A 24,453-nucleotide genomic window follows, 5' to 3' on the forward strand; every position below is an offset into this window, starting at 1 on the left:
GCCCTCTGCTCCTGGCGGTCCCGGCGGGTGTGGGCACAGCCTCGCCTGCCCACCAGCCTCAGGGGCTGGGAAATGCCAGGTGTGCCCAAACCCCGGGATCTGGGGCCTGGGGCGCGCCCAAAGGACGGGATGCAGCGGGCCCAGTGGCAAGTGAAACGCTTTATGTGTCCCCGTGTCCCGTCTCCGGGCTGAGAGCCATTCAGGCCGACGTGTCGAAGAGACGCTCGATCATGTCGCCCACCTGCTCCACGCGGTACTTGATGTACTTCTCGGGGTTCTTGGTGAAGGGCACGCTGGCATACCTGGCACGGCACAGGGCAGGGGGGTCAGGCCTGCGCCTCACCCCAGTGGGGAGGCCCCCCCCACCCTCCCGCTGGCCAGCCGGGTGCACCTGTGCAGGAAGGCCCCGTAGGTCTCCTTGACGATGTTCTTCTGCGCCTGGCGGATCCGGTCCCTCTGCTCCGTGTCAGGGACGGCCCAGGCCTTCTGGATCTTGCACAGCTCTTCCAGGCCGTCATTGAAGCCCTGGGCAGCAAGTGGGGACAAGGTTGGGGTCTGCACAGGCCTGAGGCAATGAGCAGGGCGGGGGGCAGGGGGAGGAAGCAGGGCCCTCGCCTGCTCACCTTGAATCGCTCCTTGATCATCTGCCGTTCCTTGTCCCGGAGCTGGGGGCCGAGAAAACTGTCCTCAGCACAGACCGGGCCCCTTTCCCACCTCCCCAGAGGGAGCCTGCCCCTCCTCCCCTTGCCACCCACCTTCACGCCGGGCTGGAACACGGGGAGGTTCTTCTCAGTGATGTAGTCCGTCACCTTCAGCCAGCTGTGGGGGCACCACGGGGCAGGGCGTGTGTTTACACGGCTGCGGCTTCCCAAGGCCCGCAGGGTGGGTGAGGGTGGTCGCGGGGGGCGGGGAGGCCTCACGCAGGCAAGGCCAGCCCTCCGCCGAGCCCGTGCATGGCCCGTCTGACATCTCTTTGTCTACTAAGGGTGGTGGAGGGACGGTTCTGATCGGGGCAGTAACGGACTCTCCTTGGGAAGACACAGCTCTGCAAACACCACCCGCCACAAGCCACCCCAGCAGCAGAGGCTGGGGAGGGGGTCTGCATGGAGGAGCCCCGGGGCCGATGGCCAGCACCCCGCGCTGCCCTGCTGGACACGTGAGCAGCCCCAGGTGTGACTGACCACGGGAGCAGCGGCTGGGGCAGCGTGGAGAGAAGCAGGAGGCCGGAGCCGCCTCGGTGAGCTCTGCGGGGCCTGCACTTGGCCCCACGTGCCCGCGGGGCCCCCTGTCCTCCCTGCACGGGCTGCCCTGCACAGAGGCGGCCGCAGAGGCCCCCCTATGGACTCCGACGCAGGCGCAGGCCCGGTCTGCGGGCAGCGGTGCCCCTCACCCACCTGCGCTGGTACGTCTGGATCTGCTGCTCGATGTGCTCCCGGTAGGAGCGCTCGGCCGTCTTCTGCGTCACGGCCACCAGCTGGATCAGCTCGGACCTGGGCAGGGGCGGAGCGGGCAGCGAGGGGCTTGACTCCAGTCAGCGAAGGGATCGGACGGGACAGACACACGGACACACCGGTTCCCTCACCCCTCACTCACTCACACACACACCAGTTACCTCACTCACACACTCCAGTTCCCTCACTCCACACACACACACACATCAACCCTCTCACCCTTCACAGATACACACCAATTCCCTCCCCCCTGCACAGACACAAACACCCCTTGTTCCCTCACCCCCTCACATACACACACCAGTTCCCTCACCCCTCACTCACACACACACACACACACACACACACACACCAGCTCCTTAACTCTTCACTCACACACACCCCAGTTTTCTCCCCACACAGAGCAGTTCCCTCACTACGCGCGTGCGCGCACACACACACACACACACACACACACCAACCCCCTCACCCTTCACAGATACACACCAATTCCCTGCCCCCTGCACAGACACACACCCCCCCAGTTCCCTCACCACACACACACACACACACACACACACACACACACACACACACACGCCCCAGCATCCTCCACGGGTGCGCGCCACCTACTTCTCCAGGGCCTTGAGGATGTAGTTGTAGTTATTGTGCAGGAAGATGGCGCTCAGGGCCGGGTCCTCGTACACCTTGGACTTGCTCAGCAGGTTCAGCTGCAGGTTACCCAAGACTTTACCTGCGGGGGGAGCACACGCTTGCACCCATGGCACTCGGACCCTACGATCCAAGCCGGGGGTGGCCCCCCGACCGCCCAAGCTCCAAGCCCCTCCTGGCTGCGCCCCCCAGGGTGAGCCCTGCCGGAAGGGTGGCCCGGGGCGGGGCGGGCCGCGGCTCACAGATGTAGGTGCTGAGCAGGCGCCGGCTGAACTCGGAGCTGTAGCTGGTGGCCGAGGAGCTGGTCTCTGCAGGGAGAAGGCCTGTGAGCGGTGTCGGCCCAGAACCTTCTCCGGCCCTCCCTCCGCTCAGGAGCAACCCGAGAAAGGGCCGACAGGGCCCGGAGCCTCCCCGGGGTGCGGGGACACTCCCAGGACACTCTGGAGAGCCCACGGCTAGCCCGTGGGGGGCGGCAGCAGGCACCCAGTCGGGCACAGCCCACGGGCAGAGCTGAGTGTCGGAGCCACTTTCCATGCCCCGCACTTCCTGTCACTCTCCCTCTCCTCCCCAGGACCGCCCACACGGGGGGGGGGCAGGCAGTGGGGGCGGGGCAGAGAGGGGGCACGGGGTGCCACGGAGCAGAAAGCCCAGAAAGCCGTACAGACAAGCTCGGAGACAGGAGACGGCCAGGGCGGCGCGGAGAGGAGTGGGAGGCGGGGGTCTGGCAGGCAGGGGGGTCTGTCGGGGGGGTTGGGGGGGCCCTGTCCCGGAACCTCGCCCGCAGGGCCTGGGGGAGGACGGAGCTGCAGAGCCCTGATGCTTACCTCGGGGGTCTAAAGGGATATTGTATGTGTCCCCAAGGACTACGGAGTGAAGGCACGCGGGGAGGGGAGAGACAGGGAGAAAGATGCAGAGGCAACATCAGGTTAGAAACGCGCCACGCGCCCCAGGAAGGCCCAGACGGCACCCCGCGGCTCAGCAAACCCCGGGACCCCGGCACCGTCCCTCGGCTTCTGGCGCCGAGGGGGGCGGAGCAGAGTAAGGTTCAGGGGCCTGGGTCAGCAGCATGGGGACAGCAGAGTGGGGGACACGCAGGAGGAAGGGGGGTGGGCAACTCCGGTCCAGGGCTCCACTGAGGGGGTCTCTTAAATGGGGCGGCAGGGCGGGGTGCTGAAGGGAGAGAAGAGAGGGTGGTCGCAAACCGGGACCAGCCACGGGCCCTCGCCGGGCAGATGGACATCCTCAGCCAGAGGTGGCGGGGAGGGGTGCGAGGGGGACCTGGCCCCCTTGTCCGAGCCAGAGCGAGGGTGGGCGGCGGAGGGGCGGTACCTTGGGAGGCCAGCATGGCACCCGCCGTCTCCTGGAAGTCCAGGAGCTGCTGCAGGAACAGGATGGCCTGGGGGGGGGCAGGGGGGCTCAGGGCAGGGCGATGGGCGGCCACCCCCTCCCCGCCACCCCTGAGCACGGCAGTCTGGCGGGTGGCCGCCCCGTCCCGCCCCCGCCCGCGGGGAGCCGCCCGCAGCACCTACATTGCTCGTGAGCTCGTGCACGGTGCCGTCCTTGGGCATGTTGTACTCCTTGTCGGGGTCGTTCTGAGAGGCGGAGGCGAGACGGGATCCCAGGTGGCACCGAGGAGCCCGGGACCCCAGCTCCAGCCCCACCTGAGCCCCGCCCCGCCCCGCTTCACCCTATCACAGTCCTGCCCGTGCCGGCCCCGCCCCGCAGCCCCGCCCCCAGCCCGGCTCCACCCTTATCCCAACCCCACCCGGCGCAGCCCCCAGCCCTAGCCCCACCCCCACCTCAACCCACCGACCCCGCCCCCAGCCCTAGCCCCGCCCCCATCCCAATCCCACCCAGTCCCGACCCCAGCCCTAGCCCCGCCCCTATCCCAATCCCACCCAGTCCCGCCCCATCACGGCCCCGCCCCCAGCCCTAGCCCCGCCCCTATCCCACCCAGTTCCGCCCCATCACAGCCCCGCCCCCAGCTCCACCCCTTCCCAGGCGGTGCCCCCCTCCACTCCCACCTTGATGTTGTCAGCAAAATCCTCCAGTGCTTTGGCCCCGACAGTTTCCATGGACGTGATGAGGCTGGGCAGTTTGTTCTTGGTGCCCGCCGCCGTGCCCTGGGGAAACACGAGGCTGCCCTGCCGGCCAAGGGGCACCTCACCTGCCCCTCACCCCGGGACCCACGGGTGTCACTGGGTTTCTCCGCAGGTCCAGCCTGCCACCCTCTCTCCCTTGGAGCAGAGGCGGGAGGGCGGCAAGGGGGGCCCCATACCTGGAGCACCTGGTCGAAGTCGGGCTTGGTGTGTTTGAGGTGCCGCAGGATGGGGAAGACGCCCAGCACGGCCGAGAAGTCGTGGCGGATGATGGCCTTGCGGGCGGCCGACACGATGTTCTCCCCCTCCAGCATGAGCCCGTCCAGGGCATCCTGTGGGCGGAGAAAAGGGCGGGTTCCCAGGGGGCCTTGAGACGGGGCAGGGCTGTCAGTGGGGGGCACCCAGGGGGAGGCAGGACCTGGATCAAGGAGTCGAAGGTCTTTTTCTGGTGGTGCTCGGGGATGATGTCCACCAGCAGCTGGTACTCGCTCTGGGCCAGCCTGACGAAGGCGCTGATGCAGTGGATGTAGGCGTCCGTCTCCACGTCCAGCATGTCATCTCTCCCTGGGGGACAGCGGTGTCCCTGAGTCGCTGCGGTGGGGCTGTGGCGGAGGCAGCACGGGGGCAGAGGAAGGCTGGTCTGGCTGAGGGGGTCTCCGGGCCGCAGGAGTGCAGCTTCCTTCCAGCGTGGCCCCGGAGGGCAGACTCGGGGGCTGGCGCCCCGGGACCAGTGGCGCGGAAGGGAAGACCCCAAGGCCCACTGCCTGGACGAGGCCTTGTGGGTGGCGGCGCGCAGGGCCCCTGTGGGCAGCAGGCCCATCGGGCATCGAGTCAGACTGGCCGGGAGCCTGCGAGCCCTCAGGGCAGGCAGGAGGAGCTGGGCCGGGCAGCTGCGCCCGCAGCCCCTGAGCCCGACTCCGCGGGGCCAGGGCTTTGCAGCTGGCGGTGAAGGTGCCGCGCCTGCCTGCCTGCCTGCCTTCCAGGGGCCTGTCCCCGGGCACGCACTCTGGGCCACAGAGCTGCGCCCCCCGGGAGAGCGGGCGGCCTGTCGTGGTCAGCTCCCGCAGGCCGGACGGCGGTACTCACCGGCCAGCGGCCCGAGCTTGTCGTTCAGGGCCTCGGATAGATGCTTAATTCGGAAATCATGTTCGTGACCTAGCGAGATGTCGGCCGCAAACAGGCGTTTGTCCGGGGGCCAGGGGAGAAAGCCGGGCTCGCCGGGAGGGGGAGAGTGGGGGGGGCAGGGAGCGGTGTGGGAGACGGCTCTGAGCCCCTCCTCTGCCGGGGACCCCTCGGGAACAGCCGTTTCAAGCCTGACTCGCAGCACTGGGCAGGTCCCCTGGCCCAGAGGGACCCAGGGGAGGCCCTGGCAGGACCAGGGCAGGTGGGGTAGAACCTTCTGGGCTTTGGGGGCGGCTCTCAGGAGAGAGTCCACGAGCGGGCGGGTGCCTGCCCCCGTCCAGGGGCTGGTCCTTAAAAGGAGCAGCCCGGCGCCCTTCCCTGAAGCCTGGCGGGGGTGCGCCCGGCCCCTGGCCCTGTCCCCGCTGGTCTGAGCGTGAAAAGGCTGTCTGGGAGAGAGAACTGGCGTCGAGTGGAGACAGGGAAGGACAGCCGGGCGGGGGCGGGCCCCGGGGAGGCCTGGGGCGCCCCCGGGCTCTGCCCTGCCAGGTGAGCGGACACAGAGGAGGAGGAGAGGAGCACGGGGTGATTACCTTCCAGAGGAATGAGGTTAGAGCCCCCCTTTTTCCCATCTAGACCATGCTGGGAATATTGTTTCAGAAGGTTCTGGGCTTTACGGATGGTCCCTGTCACCAGAGCCACACAGAGGACAGGTAAGACCTAGGAAACGAGCGAGAGAAAACAGCAGAGCCCACCACCAGCCCGACAGCGGCCTGCAGACCCCGGCCCCGCGCCCAGCCCGGCTGTGGCGAGCAGGCGGGAGAAGCTGGCACCGCGCTCGCCGCCAAGGGCCGCGGCCAAACTCGCCCGCCACCCCCACCCCACCCATGACACAGTCACCCGGGGACACCAGCACCGCGGGCAGCGCAGCTGGTCAGCAGAGGGCCGCAGAGCCGAGGGCGAGGCCGGGGACCGGGGCACTGGCCTGGCCCCCACACCGAGGAGTCAGAGGACCACCAGAGCAGGAACCCAGGGCGGACAGCGGGGAGAGGACCGGCACCCGGGGCGGGGGGCGGGGGCTGGCGCTCGCGCGGGCGGGGGGAACAAGAGAGAGTTAGTCTCACAGCGCAGGCCGCGGCCTGGGGCAGACAGCAAACACGCCCGCTTCAAACCACGGGACCCCACCCTCCCGCCCAGCGCCCCCAGAAGTGGGGCTGAGGGCTCCTTCCTGCTTGAGGGCCGAAGACGAGACCCCCTGGCATCACCCCAACCCACCAGGAGCTGGCCGGGACGTGGCAGGGAGTCACGGGAGCGACTACCACAGACCCGTCATTCTCCCGGCCGGGGCCAGCCGAGGCTGCCGGGCCACCTCCGGGGGCTCAGACACGGGCGGCGCCCGCAGATCCCTCCCACCCGCACACCCGCAGAAGCCACGGCAGCCCCCATGGCCTCTCGGGCCCACAGGTGAGGGGCGGGGGGCAAGGTCAGCTCTGGGCTGGGCACTGGCGCCCTCCTGGGAGGTGCCTGAGAGGCAGTGACCAGGCCAGGGAGTCAGGGTCAGAGGGGACATCCTACCTCGGCTCAGAGGATGCTCCCTGCGGCCCATCCTGCCCACTTGCCCGGGGTGCTCCCTGCCTACCCTCTGGGGTGCTCCCTGCAGGCTGGTCCCACCCAGACTCTCCCGGGGTGCTCCGTGCCTACCCTCTCGGGGTGCTCCCTGCAGGCTGGTCCTGCCCAGACCCTCCGGGGTGCTCCCTATGGCCCTGTCCCATCCAGACCCTCCCGGGGTGCTCCCTATGGCCCTGTCCCACCCAGACTCTCCTGGGGTGCTCCCTGCCTACCCTCCTGGGGTGCTCCCTGCAGGCTGGTCCTGCCCAGACCCTCCCGGGGTGCTCCCTATGGCCCTGTCCCACCCAGACTCTCCTGGGGTGCTCCCTGCCTACCCTCTCGGGGTGCTCCCTGCAGGCTGGTCCCGCCCAGACTCTCCCGGGGTGCTCCCTGCCTACCCTCCCGGGGTGCTCCCTGCAAGCTGGTCCTGCCCAGACCCTCCCGGGGTGCTCCCTATGGCCCTATCCCACCCAGACTCTCCCGGGGTGCTCCCTGCCTACCCTCCCAGGGTGCTCCCTGCAGGCTGGTCCTGCCCAGACTCTCCCGGGGTGCTCCCTCGGGCCCACCTGCTGGGCCGCAGTGCCAGTGGCCAGGCTGTGGCAGACCCACTGGGTTACCATCTACCCTCATTAGGAGGGCCGGGAGGTAGCGTCCCCCGAGCCCAGTCTCCTGGCCAGGCCTCTCGGGGGGCACCGAAGCAGGAGCAGCCCAGCGTTCTGGACGTTTGTGCCCCGGGCGGTGGGGGGAGGGGCGGCAGCATTTCCTCTCAGCCCACCCTTCACCACTTTCTAGAAAGTGAAGCCGCTCGCCCCGCAGGGTCAGGAGGGCAGGGACGGACACGGACTCAGGCAGGGGTTCAGCCTGTGCCTGTCACCCCCCCCTTGCACACCAGTGACACCCCAAATCCCGCTCGGGAGAAAGGCGTGCACCCGGACGGGCCCTCGTACCCTCTGGCTGCGCCCGGGCCCCGGAGGGCGCTCACCTGGCCGCCGGACCGGCTTCTTGGTGGGCGTGTCCTTCCGCTTGTTGGACGTTGCGGGGGAGTAGGGCACCCCCGCGGAGGAGCTGCTCTTCCGGAAGTGCTCCTTGAGGCCACGGAGGGAGCGGTCCAGCTGGCTGGAACGGATCTGGTAGTAGACGTTCATGAAGTCTGGGGAGACAGGGGGACTTGAGGGGTGGCCCAGGAGCCCCCATGCCCCGGTGAGCAGCCCCTCGAGCTGGGGTGCCTCCGTCACCCACACACCTGCCCCAGTCGGGGCTGTCGGGGTAGGGCTCTGCAGGTAAGAAGTAACATGTAGGGCTGGAGCAGTAGCACAGTGGGGCGGGTGTTTGCCTTGCATGCGGTCGACCCGGGTTCAATTCCCAGCATCCCAGATGGTCCCCCGAGCACCGCCAGGAGTAATTCCTGAGTGCAGAGCCAGGAGTAACCCCTGAGCATCGCCGGGTGTAACCCGAAAAAGCAAAAAAAAAAAGAAATAAGACGTGGGGACTCGGGTTCCATCCCCAAGCACGGCTGGGAGAGTGGGGCAGAGAGATGGCCGCGCCTTTCCGACACCGCGACCTCACCGACACCCAGCCAGGGCAGGGGCTCAGCGGTGGAGGGCACGGGGGCCCCAGACCCCAAGGCAGCAGCCTGCAGCCCATCAGCAGGCCTGGCCAGCCGGGACCGAGCACGTGGGCGGGAAGCTGGGAACCCGACACCCAACAGGCACCAAATCAGGGAGGTTCAGGGTGGAGGATATCCCCGAAACACCCACCCCCAAACACAGGGAGCCCTCGGGTGTGGGGCCCCCACGGTGCAGGAGCCTGTCATGCCAGCTTGAGGTGCCGGGACCCGTCAGCAGCCAGGGGGGACCATGACACGCAGGAAGGGGACGACATGGTGCCTGAACAGTTAAGCAGAGGCTGGGGCTGTCTGTTGGCTTGGGGGTCACAGCCGGCGGTGCTTGGAGGGTCCACGCAGCACCAGTCAGTCCCGCCCGTGCCCAGAGCTCATGCACTAGCCCCCAGCCCACCTCTTCTAGCCTGCTTCCACTTAAGGGGAGTCCTGGTTTTGGGGCACAGCCGGCTGTGCTCACGGATTACTCCTGGCTCTGCGCTCAGGGATCACTCCTAGCAGTGCTCGGGGGACCGTACTGGATGCCGGGGACTGAACCCACGTAGGCCGCGTGCAAGGCAAGTGCCCTCCCCGCTGGACTATCATTCTGGTCCTCGGGGATCACTCCTGACAGGGCTCGGGGAACACTACAGGGTGGTGGGGATCAAACTTGGGCGGGTGTGGGGCTGGAGCCATAGCACAGCGGGGAGGGCGTTTGCCTTGCACGCGGCTGACCTGGGTCCGATTCCCAGCATCCCATATGGTCCCCTGAGCACCGCCAGGAGTAATTCCTGAGTGCAGAGCCAGGAGGAACCTCTGTGCATCGCCGGGTGTGACCCAAAAAGCAAACAAAACGAAACAAAACAAAAACGAATTTGGGCGGGCTACAGTAACTGCTGTCCTGTATTTTCTGTGTGTGTGGCAGGGACGGAGCCCCAGGGCTCACGTGTGCATGTCACAGTCTCTTCCACTGGGCTCCGTCCTCACCCGAGATGTTTTGCTTTTTTTTTTTTTTTAATTTTTATTTATTTATGTTTTGGCGTGTCACACCCGGCGATGCATAGGGGTTAACTCCTGGCTCTGCACTCAGGAATCACTCCTGGCGGTGATCAGGGGACCATATGGGATGCTGGGAATCAAACCCGGGTCGGCCGCGTGCAAGGCAAACGCCCTCCCCGCTGTGCTATCGCTCCAGCCCCTGTTTTGCTTTTTAAAGCTTGAATTGACTAAAGAAATTGGGGGGTGCAGTGTAGGTCAGTGGTAAAGCAAATGACTCAATGTGTGAGGCCAGAGATTTGATCCCCAGCACTAGAAAGGGAGAGGGAGAGAGAGAGAGTAGAGAGAGAGATAGTGCCACCAAAATCTCAGAACATTATGCAGCTGTTAAAAAGAAAACAGTAGCTGGACCACAGAGAGAGTGCAGCGGGGAAGGCACCTCCCTTGCCTGTAGCTGACCCACATTCAATCCCTGAGGCATTGCAGAGTCCCCAGAACACCGCCAGAAATGATCCCTGAGCACAGAGCCAGGAGTAAGGACTGATCACAGACAAAGGTAGCCCCCAAATTAACTGACAAAAAAAGTTTGGCTCTGGGCTGGAGAGATAGCACAGCGGGTAGGGTGTTTGTCTTGCATGCAGCTGACCTGGGTTCGATTCCCAGCATCCCATATGGTCCCCTGAGCACCGCCAGGAATAATTCCTGAGTGTAGAGCCAGGAGTAACCCCTGTGCATCGCCGGGTGTGACCCAAAAAAAAAAAAAAAAGTTTGGCTCTGTCTGGACTCACAGCCTGATGCATATTCATGGTGCCCCGATTAGCAACTATCACCTGCCATTGAAACTTTCATTAGAAAACAAGCAGCGGGGCTGGAGCAATAGCACAGCGGGGAGGGCGTTTGCCTTGCACGAGGCCGACCTGGGTTCGATTCCCAGCATCCCATATGGTCCCCTGAGCACCGCCAGGAGTAATTCCTGAGTGCAAAGCCAGGAGTAACCTCTGTGCATTGCCAGGTGTGATGCAAAAAGCAAAAAAAAAAAAAAGAAAAGAAAAGAAAACAAGCAGCAGAAAAGAAAACAAGCAGCAGGAGCGATAGTACGGTGGGTACGACATGTGCCTGGAACGTGGCCGACCCGGTTCAATCCCCGGCCCCCCAGAGGGTGCCCTGAGCATCGCCAGGAGGGGTTCCTGCGTGCAGAGCCAGGCGGGACCTCTGAGCATCACTAGGTGTGACCCAAAGATCCAAAAGCGGGAAAAAAAAAAAGCAAACAAGTACCAGGGCCAGAAAGATAGAGCAGCGGTGAGGCACGGCCTTGCACATAAGCCCCCCGAGTCCATCCCAGCACCACCAGGAGTGGCTCCTGAGCACTGAGGTGGCCCCAACATCAAAAGAATCACTAACAAAATTAACAAGCCACACACACCCCACAGGTGGACTGAAGAAGGAGAAACACTCCTCGCTCCTGCCCCTTGGGCGCCACCACCACCAGGCTGCTCACCTTGGTTGCGGCCGTACTCCACCAGCCAGCGCGCGATGCGGATGACGTCCTGCAGCACGGCCTCGGGCAGGTGCTCCAAGGGCACGTCCTCCTGGGCCTCCAGCTCGTCCTCGCCGCCGATCAGGTCCAGGATGAGCACCGGGGAGACCACTTTGCTGTGGCGGGCCATGAGGCTGCGGAACTCGGCCTCCAGCGACTCCTTCCCCCGCTCGAACAGCAGCTTCTGCGGCGGCCGCAGGTGGGCAGCGGGTCAGCAGCTGGCCGCCTGACCCCCTCGATTCCCGCCTCGGCTCCTCAGCCTTCCCTGCCTCCCACCCACACAAGCAACCTGGACCCTGGACCGTCCCCTCAAGACGCGCGTTCAGAAGGCGGAGCACCGAGGGGAGGGCGTCTGCCGGGCATGCAGCTATCTGGGTCAACCCCCGGCATCCCTGGGCACCTCCAGGAGTGACCCCTGAGCACTGCCGACCCAAGACAAATAAAACCGGGTGCTACACGGAGGAGGTGCTTCTTGGTTGGGTTTTTTTTTTTCTTTTTGGGTCACACCCAGCGATGCTCAGGTCACTCCTGGCTCTGCACTCAGGAATTACCCCTGTTGGTGCTCAGGGGACCCTATGGGATGCTGGGATTCGAACCCGGGTCGGCCACGTGCAAGGCAAACGCCCTCCCCGCTGTGCTATCGCTCCAGCCCCTTGGTTGGGGGTTATTTTGGGGGTTGGGGCGGAACCACACCCAGTGGTGCTCAGGGATCATTCCTGGCAGGCTTAGGGCTCCGAATGGGATGCCAGGGGTAGAACCTGGGTTGAACGTGTGCAGAGCAAGCGCCTGCCCCTGATCCCCGGGACGGGGTAAGGTATCTGGAACCCTCAGAGCTGCGGGCCGCAGAAGAGCTGACGGGTGGCCCACTGGGGAACAGACGGACAGTGCGGCGTACACATGCCTACAGACAGCACGCGACTGGCACCCGTGGTAGACGACACAGGCGCGCCCATGCATTCGTGCACTATTTAATTTACAGCGTGCACATAATTAGCTATTCATGACTTCATCCGATCAGCAAAATGAAAGAACCCGGGCAGTCCTGTCCAGGGCCGAGACCCTCCCCCGCACCCGTGCGTGCTGCGTGGCCGCGTCCCTCCCTCTCGCTGCTCCCGGAGACCGGGGCAGGGTCCGCAGCCGCCCCGCCTCCCCCGCGTCCCCTCGGGCCCCTCACCACTTTGTTGAGCTCGGGGCTGTCGGGGCTGTTGTCCTGGAAGTACTCCACGGCCTTCTGAATCCTGGCCATGCTGCCCAGGTACTCGCCCAGCCTGCCTGTGGGGCTGGGAAGGACGGCCTCGTCAGCCTGCGAGGTGGCCAACGCCCAGCTGGACACAGGCCAGCCTGGGGGCAGGCGATGCCCATCCTGTACGCAGGGCAGCCTGGGGGACAGCCGATGCCCAGAATGGATGGAGGGCCAGATTGGGGGCGGCCGATACTCAGCATGGACACAGGGCCAGCCTGGGGGGTGACCAGTGCCCAGCCCGGATGCAGGGCCACCTAGGGGCGGTCGATGCCCAGCACAGACACAGGGCCAGTCTGAGGGATGGCCGATACCCAGCCTGAATCCAGGGCCAGCCTGGGGGTGCCCGATGCCCAGCATGGACGCAGGGCCAGCCTGGGGGTGCCCGATGCCCAGCCTGGATGCAGGGCCAGTCTGAGGGACGGCCGATACCCAGCCTGAATCCAGGGCCAGCCTGGGGGTGCCCGATGCCCAGCATGGACGCAGGGCCAGCCTGGGGGTGCCCGATGCCCAGCCTGAACCCAGGGCCAGGCTGGGGGTGCCCGATGCCCAGAATGGACGCAGGGCCAGCCTGGGGGGTGCCTGATGCCCAGCCTGGATGCAGGGCCAGCCTGGGGGTGCCTGATGCCCAGCCTGAACCCAGGGCCGGCCTGGGGGTGCCCGATGCCCAGCCTGAACCCAGGGCCAGCCTGGGGGTGCCCGATGCCCAGCCTGAACCCAGGGCCAGCCTGGGGGTGCCCGATGCCCAGCATGGACGCAGGGCCAGCCTGGGGGTGCCCGATGCCCAGCCTGGATGCAGGGCCAGTCTGAGGGACGGCCGATACCCAGCCTGAATCCAGGGCCAGCCTGGGGGTGCCCGATGCCCAGCCTGGATGCAGGGCCAGCCTGGGGGTGCCTGATGCCCAGCCTGAACCCAGGGCCAGCCTGGGGGTGCCCGATGCCCAGCCTGAACCCAGGGCCAGCCTGGGGGTGCCCGATGCCCAGCCTGAACCCAGGGCCAGCCTGGGGGTGCCCGATGCCCAGCATGGACGCAGGGCCAGCCTGAGGGTGCCCGATGCCCAGCATGGATGCAGGGCCGGCCTGGGGGTGCCCGATGCCCAGCCTGGATGCAGGGCCGGCCTGGCGGTGGCCGACGCCCGGTGCGGAGCTCCGCGCAGGGTGGAGATCAGGAGCACCAGAGCCACGGGGGCTCCGCAGACTCCCCGTCCCCCGGGGCCCGCTCACCCCTCCCGGATGGTCTTCTCTGTGTCGCTGGCCACGTGGTAGTAGCTGATGACGTGGTCCAGGCACGAGAGCGTCTTCTCCACGTTCTCCTGCAGCCGCTGCAGGTTCTCTGTCTGCTTGTGCACGGGGATGATGGAATTCTCCAGCTTCATCAGGCGGCTCTCGAAGGAGGACAGGATGGACACCTACCAGGACCAAGGGGCCGCGGGGTCAGGCCTGACCTCACCCGCCCGCCGCCCGCCCACCGGCTCCCGGGACTCTGGCATTGGCTGCTTTTTCGAGAGCTCCCCTGGCAATAGGCTTTATGAGGCCAGCACCCAGGCACACCGGCTTCCTGCCACATGCCATCCCGCGCCAAGTACACAGCCGGCCCCTTTGGAGGGGTCCGGCTAAATGGGACCCAGAGGAATCGGAGCGATAGTACAGCGGGGAGGGCGTTTGCCCTACACGCAGCCGACGCAGGTTCGATCCCCAGCATCCCATAGGGTCCCCTGAGCACCTCCAGGAGTGACCCCTGAGTGCAGAGCCAGGAGTAACCCCTGATCACCGCTGGCTGTGGCCTAAGAACCAAATAAATAACAAATAAAGATCAATGGGACTCGTAGTCTGGCTTGAGGGCAAGCCGGGTCTGGCCGTCGTCGTTCTTCCAGAGAGGTCTGTGGGGGCAGCCTCCCTTCCTCCTGCTGCCAACCCCCCTCTCTGACCTCTAATTTCTGTTCCTAGAAATAAGTAAGGCTCGACTCACAGCCGGCACCTTTAGCCCCTCTCAGTGAACCGCGTCTAATTAAAGGCTGAGGGCTTCACCGTCAGCTCGGACACGGCCCAGCTCCCGTCCACCTAGTCGGGACAGAAAACTCTCCCCTAGGGCCTGGGGCAATAGCACAGCAGGAGGGCACTTGTCTTACATGCAGCTGACCTGGGTTCGATCCCTGACACCGCAAACAGTCCCCTGAGCCCTGCCAGGATTTATTCCTGATTGCAGAGCCAGGAGTGAGCCCTGAGCACTGCTGGGTGGGTCCCAAAAACACAAAACAGAAAAGTCTCCTCTGAAACATCAGGGAGGGGGCCAGAGAGACTGAACAGTGGGAAAAGTGCTGGCCATGCCCGCAGCCCACCCAGGTTCAATCCCTGGCACCGCAAAGGGCCCCCCAACCCCCGCCAGGAGCGATCCTGGAGGAGCACAGAGTCAAGAGTAAACCCTGAGCATGACTGGGTGTAGCTTCCCCAAAAACAAAAGTTACAAATCCGGGAGGACACCTGCGCGGTGTCCGCGGGCACTTGGCAGGCGGGGGCTGGCACACAGGCTTGGGAGGGGGAGGCGGGTCTGTCTGAGCCAGGAGCTACCCAGGCTCGCCAGGGGCAGGACCCAAATGCAAGGCTGCAGCTTTGGAACTTATTCTCTGAAGAACCCTGGGGCTGCTTCTCTGCCATGCAGTGGGGCCAAACCCGCAGGGGAGCAGGGAGGGAGGGCGAGGTGGGGATAGGGGCAAAAGCAGAGGGCGTGGTGGGGGGCTCAGACAGGCAGGAAATGCTGCCCAGGGCTGGGGGCAGCGGCCTCGGGAAGGGAGGCCAGGAAGGACGTGCAGGCTCCTGTTGGCCAGACCCCCACATCACTGCCCGGGCTGGGTCCCAGTCCCAGGACCCTCCGCGGCCCGGCCCCCGCCGGCGCCCCGCTCCCGGCTGCGCGGTACTCACCATGTTCTTGGTGAGCTGGTCGCTCTTCTCCAGGCTGTCTCGAATGAAGGACAGTGTCTCCTCTTCCTGCGGGGAGCGGAGGAGGCGACATGAGCAGCAGCCGGAGCACAGGCGACGCGGGCTCCGCGCTGCACCTGCCCCTTGGCGCCCCGACCCGCTGCTCCCGCGGGCGCCTGCCCCGGCCTGGAGCTCGGCCCCCTCCGCCCCCGCCGCCCGCCTCCGAGCGGCAGCCCCACCTGCTTCAGTTTGTCTTCGATCTCCCGCCGCCGGGCCGACGCCTCCTGCGGGGGGATCATCGCGGCGACCCCGAGGTCCTCACTCCCCCAGGTTCGCGTCTCAGCGCGCCCTTTCGGCTTCCGTTCCTACCACACCCACTTCCGCCCAGGGTCCCGCCCCAGGGGCGCGCAGGCGGCACCGTATTGGGCGGGTCTGGCGGAAGTGTGTCTGCGCGGAGCTGGGCACGCGGCTGGGTCCGGCGGCCATGTTGAGTGTGACCAGCCGGGCTTCACCCTGGGGCGGGGGGCGGGGGGTGGGAGATGGGGCGTAGAGGAGTTGGGGGTGCGCCTCATCTGAGAAGATTACCGAGTAGTTTCAGATCATTTGCCATCTTCGTTCGAACACTGGTACTTTTGCAAAGATTGCTGACGAAGGCGACAAATTCGTGTCCCCTCTTTCTCGATCCTGGCACCCCCGTCCTACAGCGAATTTGTGCCTATTTGGTGCGCAGCGAGGGGCCCAGAGGCTGGGCACAGAACTCCAGGTTGGAGTCCCAGTCCTCCTCCCCGACTGTTCCCTCTAACCACAGTCAGCCCCGCCCCCTCCGCGGGCTCCTTCAGACCCCAGGGGCCAGCGGCGGCAGAAGCGTCCTTCCTCCAGCCCTGCTCTCCCACGCTGCTCAGGCTGGACCCCACCTCCAGGCCCACGGGAGCTAGACAATGAGGTGTCTGCTGGTGGGGGAGAAGACTTGGGGGCACCAAGCAATAGGGTTCCCCACGGTCCCCTTCATGCCCTAGGGCACAGCTACCCCAGAAAGAGGAGAGCCACTGAGAGGCTGTCCCCTGGGCTGGATTGTCACTGTAGACTGCAGAGACGTGTGTGTGTAGTGGGGGGGAGGGTAACTCGGAAATGAAGTTCTTGGGGGTTCTGGAAAGAGTATATAGAGGAGGGCACTTGCCTTGCATCCCTCCCCCCCACAGTCTTTCAATCTCCCAGCACCCCGTAAATTCCCCCTGAACACCACCAGGAGTGATCCCTGAGCACAGAGTCAGGAGTAAATCCTGAGCAATTCTGGGTATGGCCCCAAAACAAAACAAAACAAAACAAAACAAGGGAGGGGGCTGGAGAGAGAATAAGGTAGTTAATTGCCTTGCATGCAACCCACCCATCTGATCCCTGACACCACATGACTCCCTGAGCAGCCCCAGGTGGCCTGGGTACTCCTGCCACCTCAGACTCAGGGTCTCACAATGAACCACAAGCCCATTGGCCAAAAATTGCTAGAAGGGGGCTGGAGCGATAGCACAGCGGGTAGGGCGTTTGCCTTGCACGCAGCCGACCCGGGTTCGATCCCCAGCATCCCATATGGTCCCCTGAGCACCGCCAGGAGTAATTCCTGAGTGCAGAGCCAGGAGTAACCCCTGTGCATCGCCAGGTGTGACCCAAAAAAGCAAAATAAAAAATTGCTAGAAGGGGCCCCCAGAGCAAAGCTTGGGTGGCTTCTCTCCCACCAGTGAGAAACAAGGCAGAGAAGAGGGCGAGGAGACAGACGCGAGAGGGCACAGTACAGGGTGAAGGGGTTAGAGGGTGCAACCAGGAGAACCCTGAGTGCCAGGCTAAAGACTGCCTCACTCAGCGGTCACCCCCTGCACAGCGCCACCCCCTGCACAGCGCCACCCCCTGCACAGCGCCATCCACTGCACAGCGCCACCCCCTGCACAGTGCTACTCCCTGCACAGCGCCACCCCCTGCACAGCGCCAGCCCCTGCACAGCGCTATCTGCAACATCATGTTAGCAGCGCTTCCCTCCCAGGGGGGGTGATGGACCCTTTTGGGGGCCTGGACCGTGCAGGGGGCCACTGAGGGGAGCTTTGGTTTGTTGACTTAAGGAAGGTAGATTTCCAGAGGGGTCCTGAGTGATTTATTTTTCTGCAAAAGGGGTGGCAAAAGAAATACAGAATCTCTTTGTAAATGTGTGCACGAGTGTGCTTGTATGTGAGAGTGTGTGAGTGTGCTCGTGTGTGGGCGATTGCGTGTGATTTTGGGCGTGCGTGTGTGCGTGTGACTGCGTGTGGGTGTGTGAGTGTGCCTGCTATTCGCTATTTCCTCACTTTCCCCCAAGTACAACTTGGTAATCAAGTGCCCTGTTTCCAGAACCTTCCGTTGCCACGACTGTGGCAGAGGCAGGAAGAAGCCCTGAGTACGGCCGGGTGTGGCCTCCCGAAACAGCGACAAAAAGGCCCAGAACCCCACGACAGGGGCCCGTCCCAGGGCGCCCCCACTCCAGGCCCCCACTGGGCAGGGAGACGGGGCGCGTGCACGGCAGCCGGCGGCCGCGAGGGGGCGCCCGACACCCACCGTGCCCCGCGCCCGCGCCCGCGCGCTGCAACCTCGGTGCGCGCCGAAGGCTTGGTGGGGGGAGCGGGGGGTCTGCAGCGGGGTGCCGAGGGGAGGAGGGGGGTGCCAAGGGGAGGACGGTGGATGCGGAGCGGAAGCAAGGAATGGCGAGAGACCTCCAGAGGCCTCGAAGGCAGGAAGGTGTGGACGGCGCTGCGGGCCGCGGGCAGGAACCCGGGCCCGGGCCCCGCACTGCTCCGGGGCCTCCCCGCGGCGCCCCCTGCCCCCGGCCGCGGGGACACAGCCGCTGCCCTCCGCGGGGGTCCCGGACGGGGCCTGAACCCCGGGACCCCCAATGCGCTCCCGCAGCCCCCCCCCCCCCGCGCACCCCTTCCCGCCGTCCCGCGCCTCCGGCAGCTCCGCAGCGCGCGGCACCCGCTCCCCCCTCCCCAACGCCCGCAGCCCGCCCCGCCCCCTGCACACGCCCCCGCAGCTCGCCCCGCCCCTGTGCGCGCGCCCGCAGCTCGCCCCGCCCCTGCGCGCGCACCAGCCACCTGTCCTGACCCCCTGCTCGCGCACCCGCCCTGCCCCTGCGCGTGCACCGCAGCCCCGCCACCCCCACCCCCCCGCGTGGGTCCCCTGGGGCCGCGTGCCTGGAACGTGACTCAGCGCTTTGGTGCAGCCGCCTCTTTGCGGGTCCATCTGCCCGCCAGACTCTGAAGCCTCGGCCTGGGCGGGCAGGGCCCCCTGCCGCCAACCTCTGACCCCCCAGGCCCGCCGCAGGGGAGACTGCCCCCACCCCTCCCGCGGCCTGGACGCTCTGCGGTCTTGGCCTCCTGCTGCCCGCTGCGCGCACGCTAGACCAGCACCTTGGGAATTGGGGGGGGTCTGTCCAGTCCTTGGGGGCGTCATTTCCACCAGGTGTTGGGGGACTCAGTGTCTGGGCCGTGGGTGGGGTGGGGTGAGGGCCCCTGAGGAGAGAGGCTCCTTAGGGTTGTTGGGAAGTAGGGAAGGGGCGACCGCGGTGTCTCGGGTTGAACTGAAGCCGGCTGGAGTGGCCAGGGGCCTGGGGCCACTGGGGGGCCGTGCCCTGGCAGCAGTGAGCAGTGAGTGGGGGGGGCGGGGGTGCAGGGAGGGTCTGGGCAGTCCCTGGAGGGCGGCAGGGGCAGGGATCTGCCCGGGACTCCAGCCTGACGACTGAAGGCGCCTCCTTCCCTGGCGCTGGGCAGTGGGGAGAGGTGGGGGGCCCGGCCGTGGCCTTGTCGGCGCCTGCTGGGCGCGCGGCCTCCGTGCTTGTCCTCTGTTGGGGGCTCCTGGCTGCCGGACCTGAGGGGTGAGTCAGTGAGAGGTGAGTCAGCGGACGAGTGGAGTGAATGAGTGAATGAAGAGCAGGGGGCGTGCCCGCTGACTGCAGCCATTTGTTCCTGAGTGTGAAGGAGGGGCTGGGCGCGCCCCCCCGCCCCGCGTGGGTCCACTCTGCCACGCTCTGTGCCCCACGCTGCCAAGGTGACACCATCAGGGGTACTTGGGGGCGCAACTCTGGCCCCTCACCACAGCCCTGTCGGTGCCTCTCCGTGCCTCTGTTTCCTCACCTGTGAGGACTCTGGAAGGTTCCGCAGAGGCTGCCTCAGGCGCGACTGTGTGTCCTGTCAGCTCCCTGCACCCCTCCCCCACTCCGCTTCAGGCCTTCGGACATCACAGATCAAGGTGGGGCGTTTGCTGGAGCCCGTCGGCTGACGAGGGCCCCCGGGCTCAGGCCCAGCCCGCATCGTCAAGGGCAGTGGACCCCGAGGGCAGCTGTGAGCCCTGGGGTGGGCTGTGCCCCCCCCACCCCGCGGGATGGCCGCCCCTCAGCAGCAGAGAAGGGCCGGAGACGCCTGTGCTGCTGGCTCTGGGCGGGAGCACTCGGGCCCTCCCTGGCGTAACCCCAAGGTTAATCTTTGCCCCGTGCCAGGCTCGGGGGGGGGCCCGCCTTGGTGAGACCCAGGGCTCTGGGTATGGGTCCCACCACCCCGTGAGGTGGGGACAGGCAGCTGTCCTGCGGTTCTGGCTCTGGCCCCTGGAGGTTGGGGTGGGGTTAAAAAACAGAAGGGCGAGGAGGGCTGGAGAGAGGGTGGCGGGCAGGGCACTCCTGGCACACAGCTGACCCCAGTTGGACCCCTGGCACCACACTGGCCCCACGACACCCACCCCCAGGTGTAATCCCTGAGCACAGAGCCAGGAGCAAGCTCTGAGCACCACCTGGGCACCCCCAAAACAGCATCGGGAAGTAGTGAGTGACCGTCTCTTCTCTCTTCTCCGGGGCGCTCACTCCCGGGCCAGGGCTGGGGGTCTGGAGAGTACCACCACCACCCCGCCCCTGCTGGGTCCCAGTCCCCACTCCCTCCCTCCCACCCCACAGGCCTGGAATGAGCAGCGCCCCCCACTGGTCTGAAGCAGCTCCAGAGCCACCTGGGCCCACACCGGGCCCCGGGCCTCTGAGTTTCCTGAACAGGGGCCTGGGCGTGTCTCACGGCCCCTCCCCTCCCGCTGCGGCGGTGACGGCTGCAGCTCTGTCAGCTCCCCACTCTGCTGTCCAGGCAGTAGCTCATCCATCCTTCCATCCATCCATCATCCATCCATCATCCATCCATCTATCCTTCCATCCATCCATCATCCATCTGTTTATCCATCTGTCCATCCATCCATCATCCATCCATCCATCCATCCTTCCATCCATCCATCATCCATTTGTTTATCCATCTGTCCATCCATCCATCATCCATCCATCCATCCTTCCATCCATCCATCATTCATCCATCCATCCATCCATCATCCATCTGTTTATCCATCCATCCATCCATCCATCCTTCCATCCATCCATCATCCATTTGTTTATCCATCTGTCCATCCATCCATCATCCATCCATCCATCCTTCCATCCATCCATCATTCATCCATCCATCCATCCATCATCCATCTGTTTATCCATCCATCCATCCATCCATCCTTTCATCCATCCTTCTATCCTTCCATCCATCCATCCATTTGTCCATTCATCCATCCATCCTTCCATCTATCCGTCTATCCATCCCTCCATCCCTCCATCCATCCTTCCATCTATCCGTCCATCCATCCCTCCCTCCCTCCCTCCCTCCCTCCATCCATCCATCCATCCTTGCATCTATCCGTCCATCCATCCCTCCCTCCAGCCAGCCAGCCATTCATCCTCCTATCCATCCTTCCATCCATCCATCCATCCATTTATCCATCCATCCATCCATCCATCCATCCATCTGTCCATCCTTCCATCCATCCATCCATCCATCCATCCATCCTTCCTTCCATCCATCCATCCATCCATCTTTCTTTTTTTTTTTCTTTTTGGATCACACCTGGCTCTGCACAGGGGTTACTCCTGGCTCTGCACTCAGGAATTATCCCTGGCGGTGCTCAGGGGACCACATGGGATGCTGAGAATCGAACCCGGGTCGGTCGCGTGCAAGGCAAACGCCCTACCCGCTGTGCTATCGCTCCAGCCCCTCATCCATCCATCTTTCCATCCTTCCATCCATCCATCCATCCATCCATCTTTCCATCCATCCATCCTTCCATCCATCCATCCATCCTTCCATCCATCCATCCTTCCTTCCTTCCATCCATCCATCCATCCATCCATCTGTCCATCTTTCCATCCATCCATTCATCGCATCACGACCTGAGGAGCTGGAGCCCAGAAGGAACAGGCCCGGAGGTGCCCTCCCCGGGCTCTGCCCACTGGGCTTGCGGGCCTCTGAGGCAGGCGCTGCACCACACACAAGTCAGCGCCTTCCCTGAGATCAAGGGGGCAGGCGGGGAGCGCTGGTGCGGGGGCCAGGCCTGGTGCCCAGTGAGCGGCAGGGCAGCGGGGCCTGTTGGCTGGCTCAGGCTCCTTATCCCGAGGCCGTGGGGACCCGGCCTCATGGGGCCCGGCCGGGCTGTGTGACCGCTGGCTCGGGCCCTCAGCTGGCTTCTGGTGTTCTAGAAGCTGCTTCCTTCGAGGGCAAAGCGAGGCCCAGCGCTCCTGCCCGGAGCAGAGCGGGCGGCAGGACCAGCCCCTCCTGGAACAGTTGGGCCTGGGACTTGATGCTCTCCCCGGGCAAGGGGCCACCTCCCCCCCCCCCCGCGCTGACACTGCTGGACACCGGGCGGTGGGCGGACGCCCAGGGCAGGCTGGCCTGCCGCCAGATGTGAGCAGGAGCTGACCCCAGGTCCATGTGCCTCTGGGACCCCGCTGGGTGCAGCCCCCAGGCCAGGTGGCCCAGGACACCTGTTCCGCCTCACCTGTGCCGCCATCCCCAGCCACAGGAATGTGTCAGCTCACCCCATTGTGCAGGCGGCCCCCCACGTCCTCATCCTGGTCCTCGGACAGGCCCAGGCCTGCCAGGGGGCCAGCCCCGCCCCCGCCCCCTCGGGGAGGCAAATACACCTGTTTGCCTTGGCAGGCCTGACCCCCACTGCCCTGCTGCCCTTCCTTCCTCAAGTCCAGCACCTCCGGCCTAAGCTTGGGGCGGGGGTGGGGCAGGGGCTGGCCAGCCCAGCACAGCAGGAGGCTGGGGGCCTTTGTCCCAGAGTTTATTCTCAGAGTGGGGGGTTAGGGGGCCCCAGTGCTTCCCAGACATCCCACAGGAGCGGCGCAGCTGGGCCCCCCAAGTCGGAGCTCTGCCCCCTCCCTTGGGCTCCCCTGAAGAGACCTGAGGTTTCTGGCGTTGGGAGGGTCTGACCCCCGCAAGCATGAGCCCCCGGAGGCCGGAGCAATAGTCCAGGGGAGGACACTGGCCCTGCTTGATCCCCAGTACCCCACCTGGTCCCCGAGCACCGCCAGGAGTCATTCCTGAGTGCAGAGTGGCCCGAAAGCTGAGGGTGACAGTGGGGTCAGCACGGGCTCGGGCCATCCCATCTGTGAATAAACGTGGTCACAGGAGCTTCTGGCTTTGTTTGGATGTTTGGTTTCTGAGTTTGGGGGTCACGCCTGGCGGTGTTCAGGGCTCGTCCGTGGTGCTGGGGATCGAACCCCAGCATCCCGCACGGTGCTGGCCCAGCATCCGGGACCTTCAGAAAGCGCGGCGGCTGCTGGAGCGCCTTGGGACACGGCCCCGCCTCTCTGCGGAGCTTGGGGGGGCGTTCTGGGCAGTCTCGGGCCCCTGCTTCCACGGGCAGGCCTGACCCCACCTGCTCCCTGCTTCCCCGGTGGGTCCCGGCAGGGGGGCGCGTTCCCCGCTGTCCTAGGTTCCTGTACCCACTGGCTGGGGCTGGCGGCTCCTGTGGGGACCCTCGGAGCCGGGGTAGCTGGGGAGCCAGGCGGGGGGTGGGAGCCAGGCGGGGGGTGGGGGGGCGGCAGAGCTGTGCTGAGGGGGAAGAGAACTGTTGGGGTGGGGGGGCCCAGGGAGGAGGCCGGGCCGGCTCAGCAGCCCTGCCCACCCCGGCCGCCTGCTGTGTGTGCCCTAGAGAAATATTTGGAATAATTAGCAAATGAAAGTGGCAAGTTAGGCGGGGAATGCCAGGTGGGCTCGGCGCCAGCCTGCAGAGTGAAGGGGTGAGGGGCTGGGAGAGGGGCTGTGGGGGCGGCCAGGGCTGCAGGGTTGAGTGTGGGTCTGTGTGTGTGCCTGTGTGCGTGTGTGCCTGTGTGTGCAAGTGTGTGCCGGTGCTTGTATGTGCCGGTATGCATGTATATGCCTATGTGTATGTGTGTGCCTGTGTGTGCAAGTGTGTGCCTGTGTGTGCAAGTGTGTGCCTGTGTGCTTGTATGTGCCTGTATACATGTATATGCCTGTGTGTATGTGTGTGCCTGTGTGTGCAAGTATGTGCCTGTGTGCATGTATGTGCCTGTGTATGCCTGTGTGTGTGCCTGTATGTGTCTAGGTGTGCCTGTGTGTGTCTGTGTGTGCCTGTGTGTATGTGTGGGCCTTTGTACTTGTGCCTGTGTGTGTGTGGGGGGGGCCTGTATGCATGTGTGCGCCTGTTGCGTGGGCCTGTGTGTGTGTGTCCAGCACCCACCCCCTTCCCGCGCCGCACAGGGGATGTGCTGGAGATGGGCAGAAGGTCTGACACCCGGTTTCCTGTGTCCATCCTCACGCTGGGAGGGCAGGCGGCTGAGGGGGACAGCCCGGTCGGTGGGGAGGGGCCCCTGGGCTGTGCCCCTCCCCGTGCAGGAAAGGCTGAGAGGGCGAGAGGGCAGGCAGGGCTGGGGCAGGGCGGGCGAGCCCAGGCAGGCCCCATTGTGGGGGGCAGGCGACCAGCCAGCAGCCCTGAGTCCCCAGGGCCGAGAGGATCCTCGGGGGCCGTCTCTGCCCCGTGGTGTGGGTGGGAGGGGCCACTGCCGGCCCCCAGGGCTGCCTCTGGGTCCCTCTACCCTGGGGACACTGAGGCAGGGGGCGGTTTAGGTCTTCAGAGCCTCCCCCTCCCTCAGACGGGAAGGGTCCCGGTGCTGGAGAGACCCCCCGCCGAGAGCCCGCTCCCTTGCACGCTGCTGACCCCGGTTCCTTCCCGGGCGCCTCACGGGGTCCCCGGAGCCCGTCGGGAGTGGCCCCTGAGCTCCACCAGGTGTGGCCCCAACCCGCCCCCCCCAGTAAAACCCAACAAAGAGCCGCACCCCCACCCCGCCACACACACAAGCTGACCTCAGCATTCTTCCCAAAGAAAGTTACAAGCTGGTCCATTTTTGA

At 65.4% G+C, this 24,453-nt stretch overlaps 1 protein-coding gene across 5 annotated transcripts; it reads right to left on the reverse strand.

Annotated features, from left to right (window-relative positions):
- Window positions 1–144: 144 nt before the first annotated feature.
- On the reverse strand, window positions 145–15,590 carry EXOC7 (exocyst complex component 7). Of its 5 annotated transcripts, none has more exons than XM_055129927.1 (20): window positions 15,454–15,590; window positions 15,218–15,283; window positions 13,523–13,707; window positions 12,233–12,338; window positions 11,020–11,242; window positions 7,911–8,078; window positions 5,914–6,006; window positions 4,620–4,765; window positions 4,381–4,533; window positions 4,127–4,225; window positions 3,632–3,694; window positions 3,432–3,498; window positions 2,927–2,965; window positions 2,345–2,410; window positions 2,064–2,184; window positions 1,395–1,490; window positions 756–819; window positions 624–665; window positions 392–525; window positions 145–302 (listed from the first exon to the last, which is right to left on the reverse strand). In XM_055129927.1, the coding sequence occupies exons 1-20, from the start codon at window positions 15,511–15,513 to the stop codon at window positions 200–202; spliced, it is 2,094 nt and encodes a 697-aa protein (XP_054985902.1). In that variant the 5' UTR covers window positions 15,514–15,590; the 3' UTR covers window positions 145–199. The 5 variants fall into 5 exon arrangements, with proteins under 5 accessions (XP_054985902.1, XP_054985906.1, XP_054985904.1 ...); XM_055129931.1 differs by lacking the exon at window positions 2,927–2,965 and adding an exon at window positions 5,288–5,464; XM_055129929.1 differs by lacking the exon at window positions 5,914–6,006.
- Window positions 15,591–24,453: the final 8,863 nt, after the last annotated feature.

The sequence above is a fragment of the Sorex araneus genome, chromosome 3 (genome assembly GCF_027595985.1).
Source record: "Sorex araneus isolate mSorAra2 chromosome 3, mSorAra2.pri, whole genome shotgun sequence".
Classification (NCBI taxonomy): Eukaryota; Metazoa; Chordata; class Mammalia; order Eulipotyphla; family Soricidae; genus Sorex; species Sorex araneus.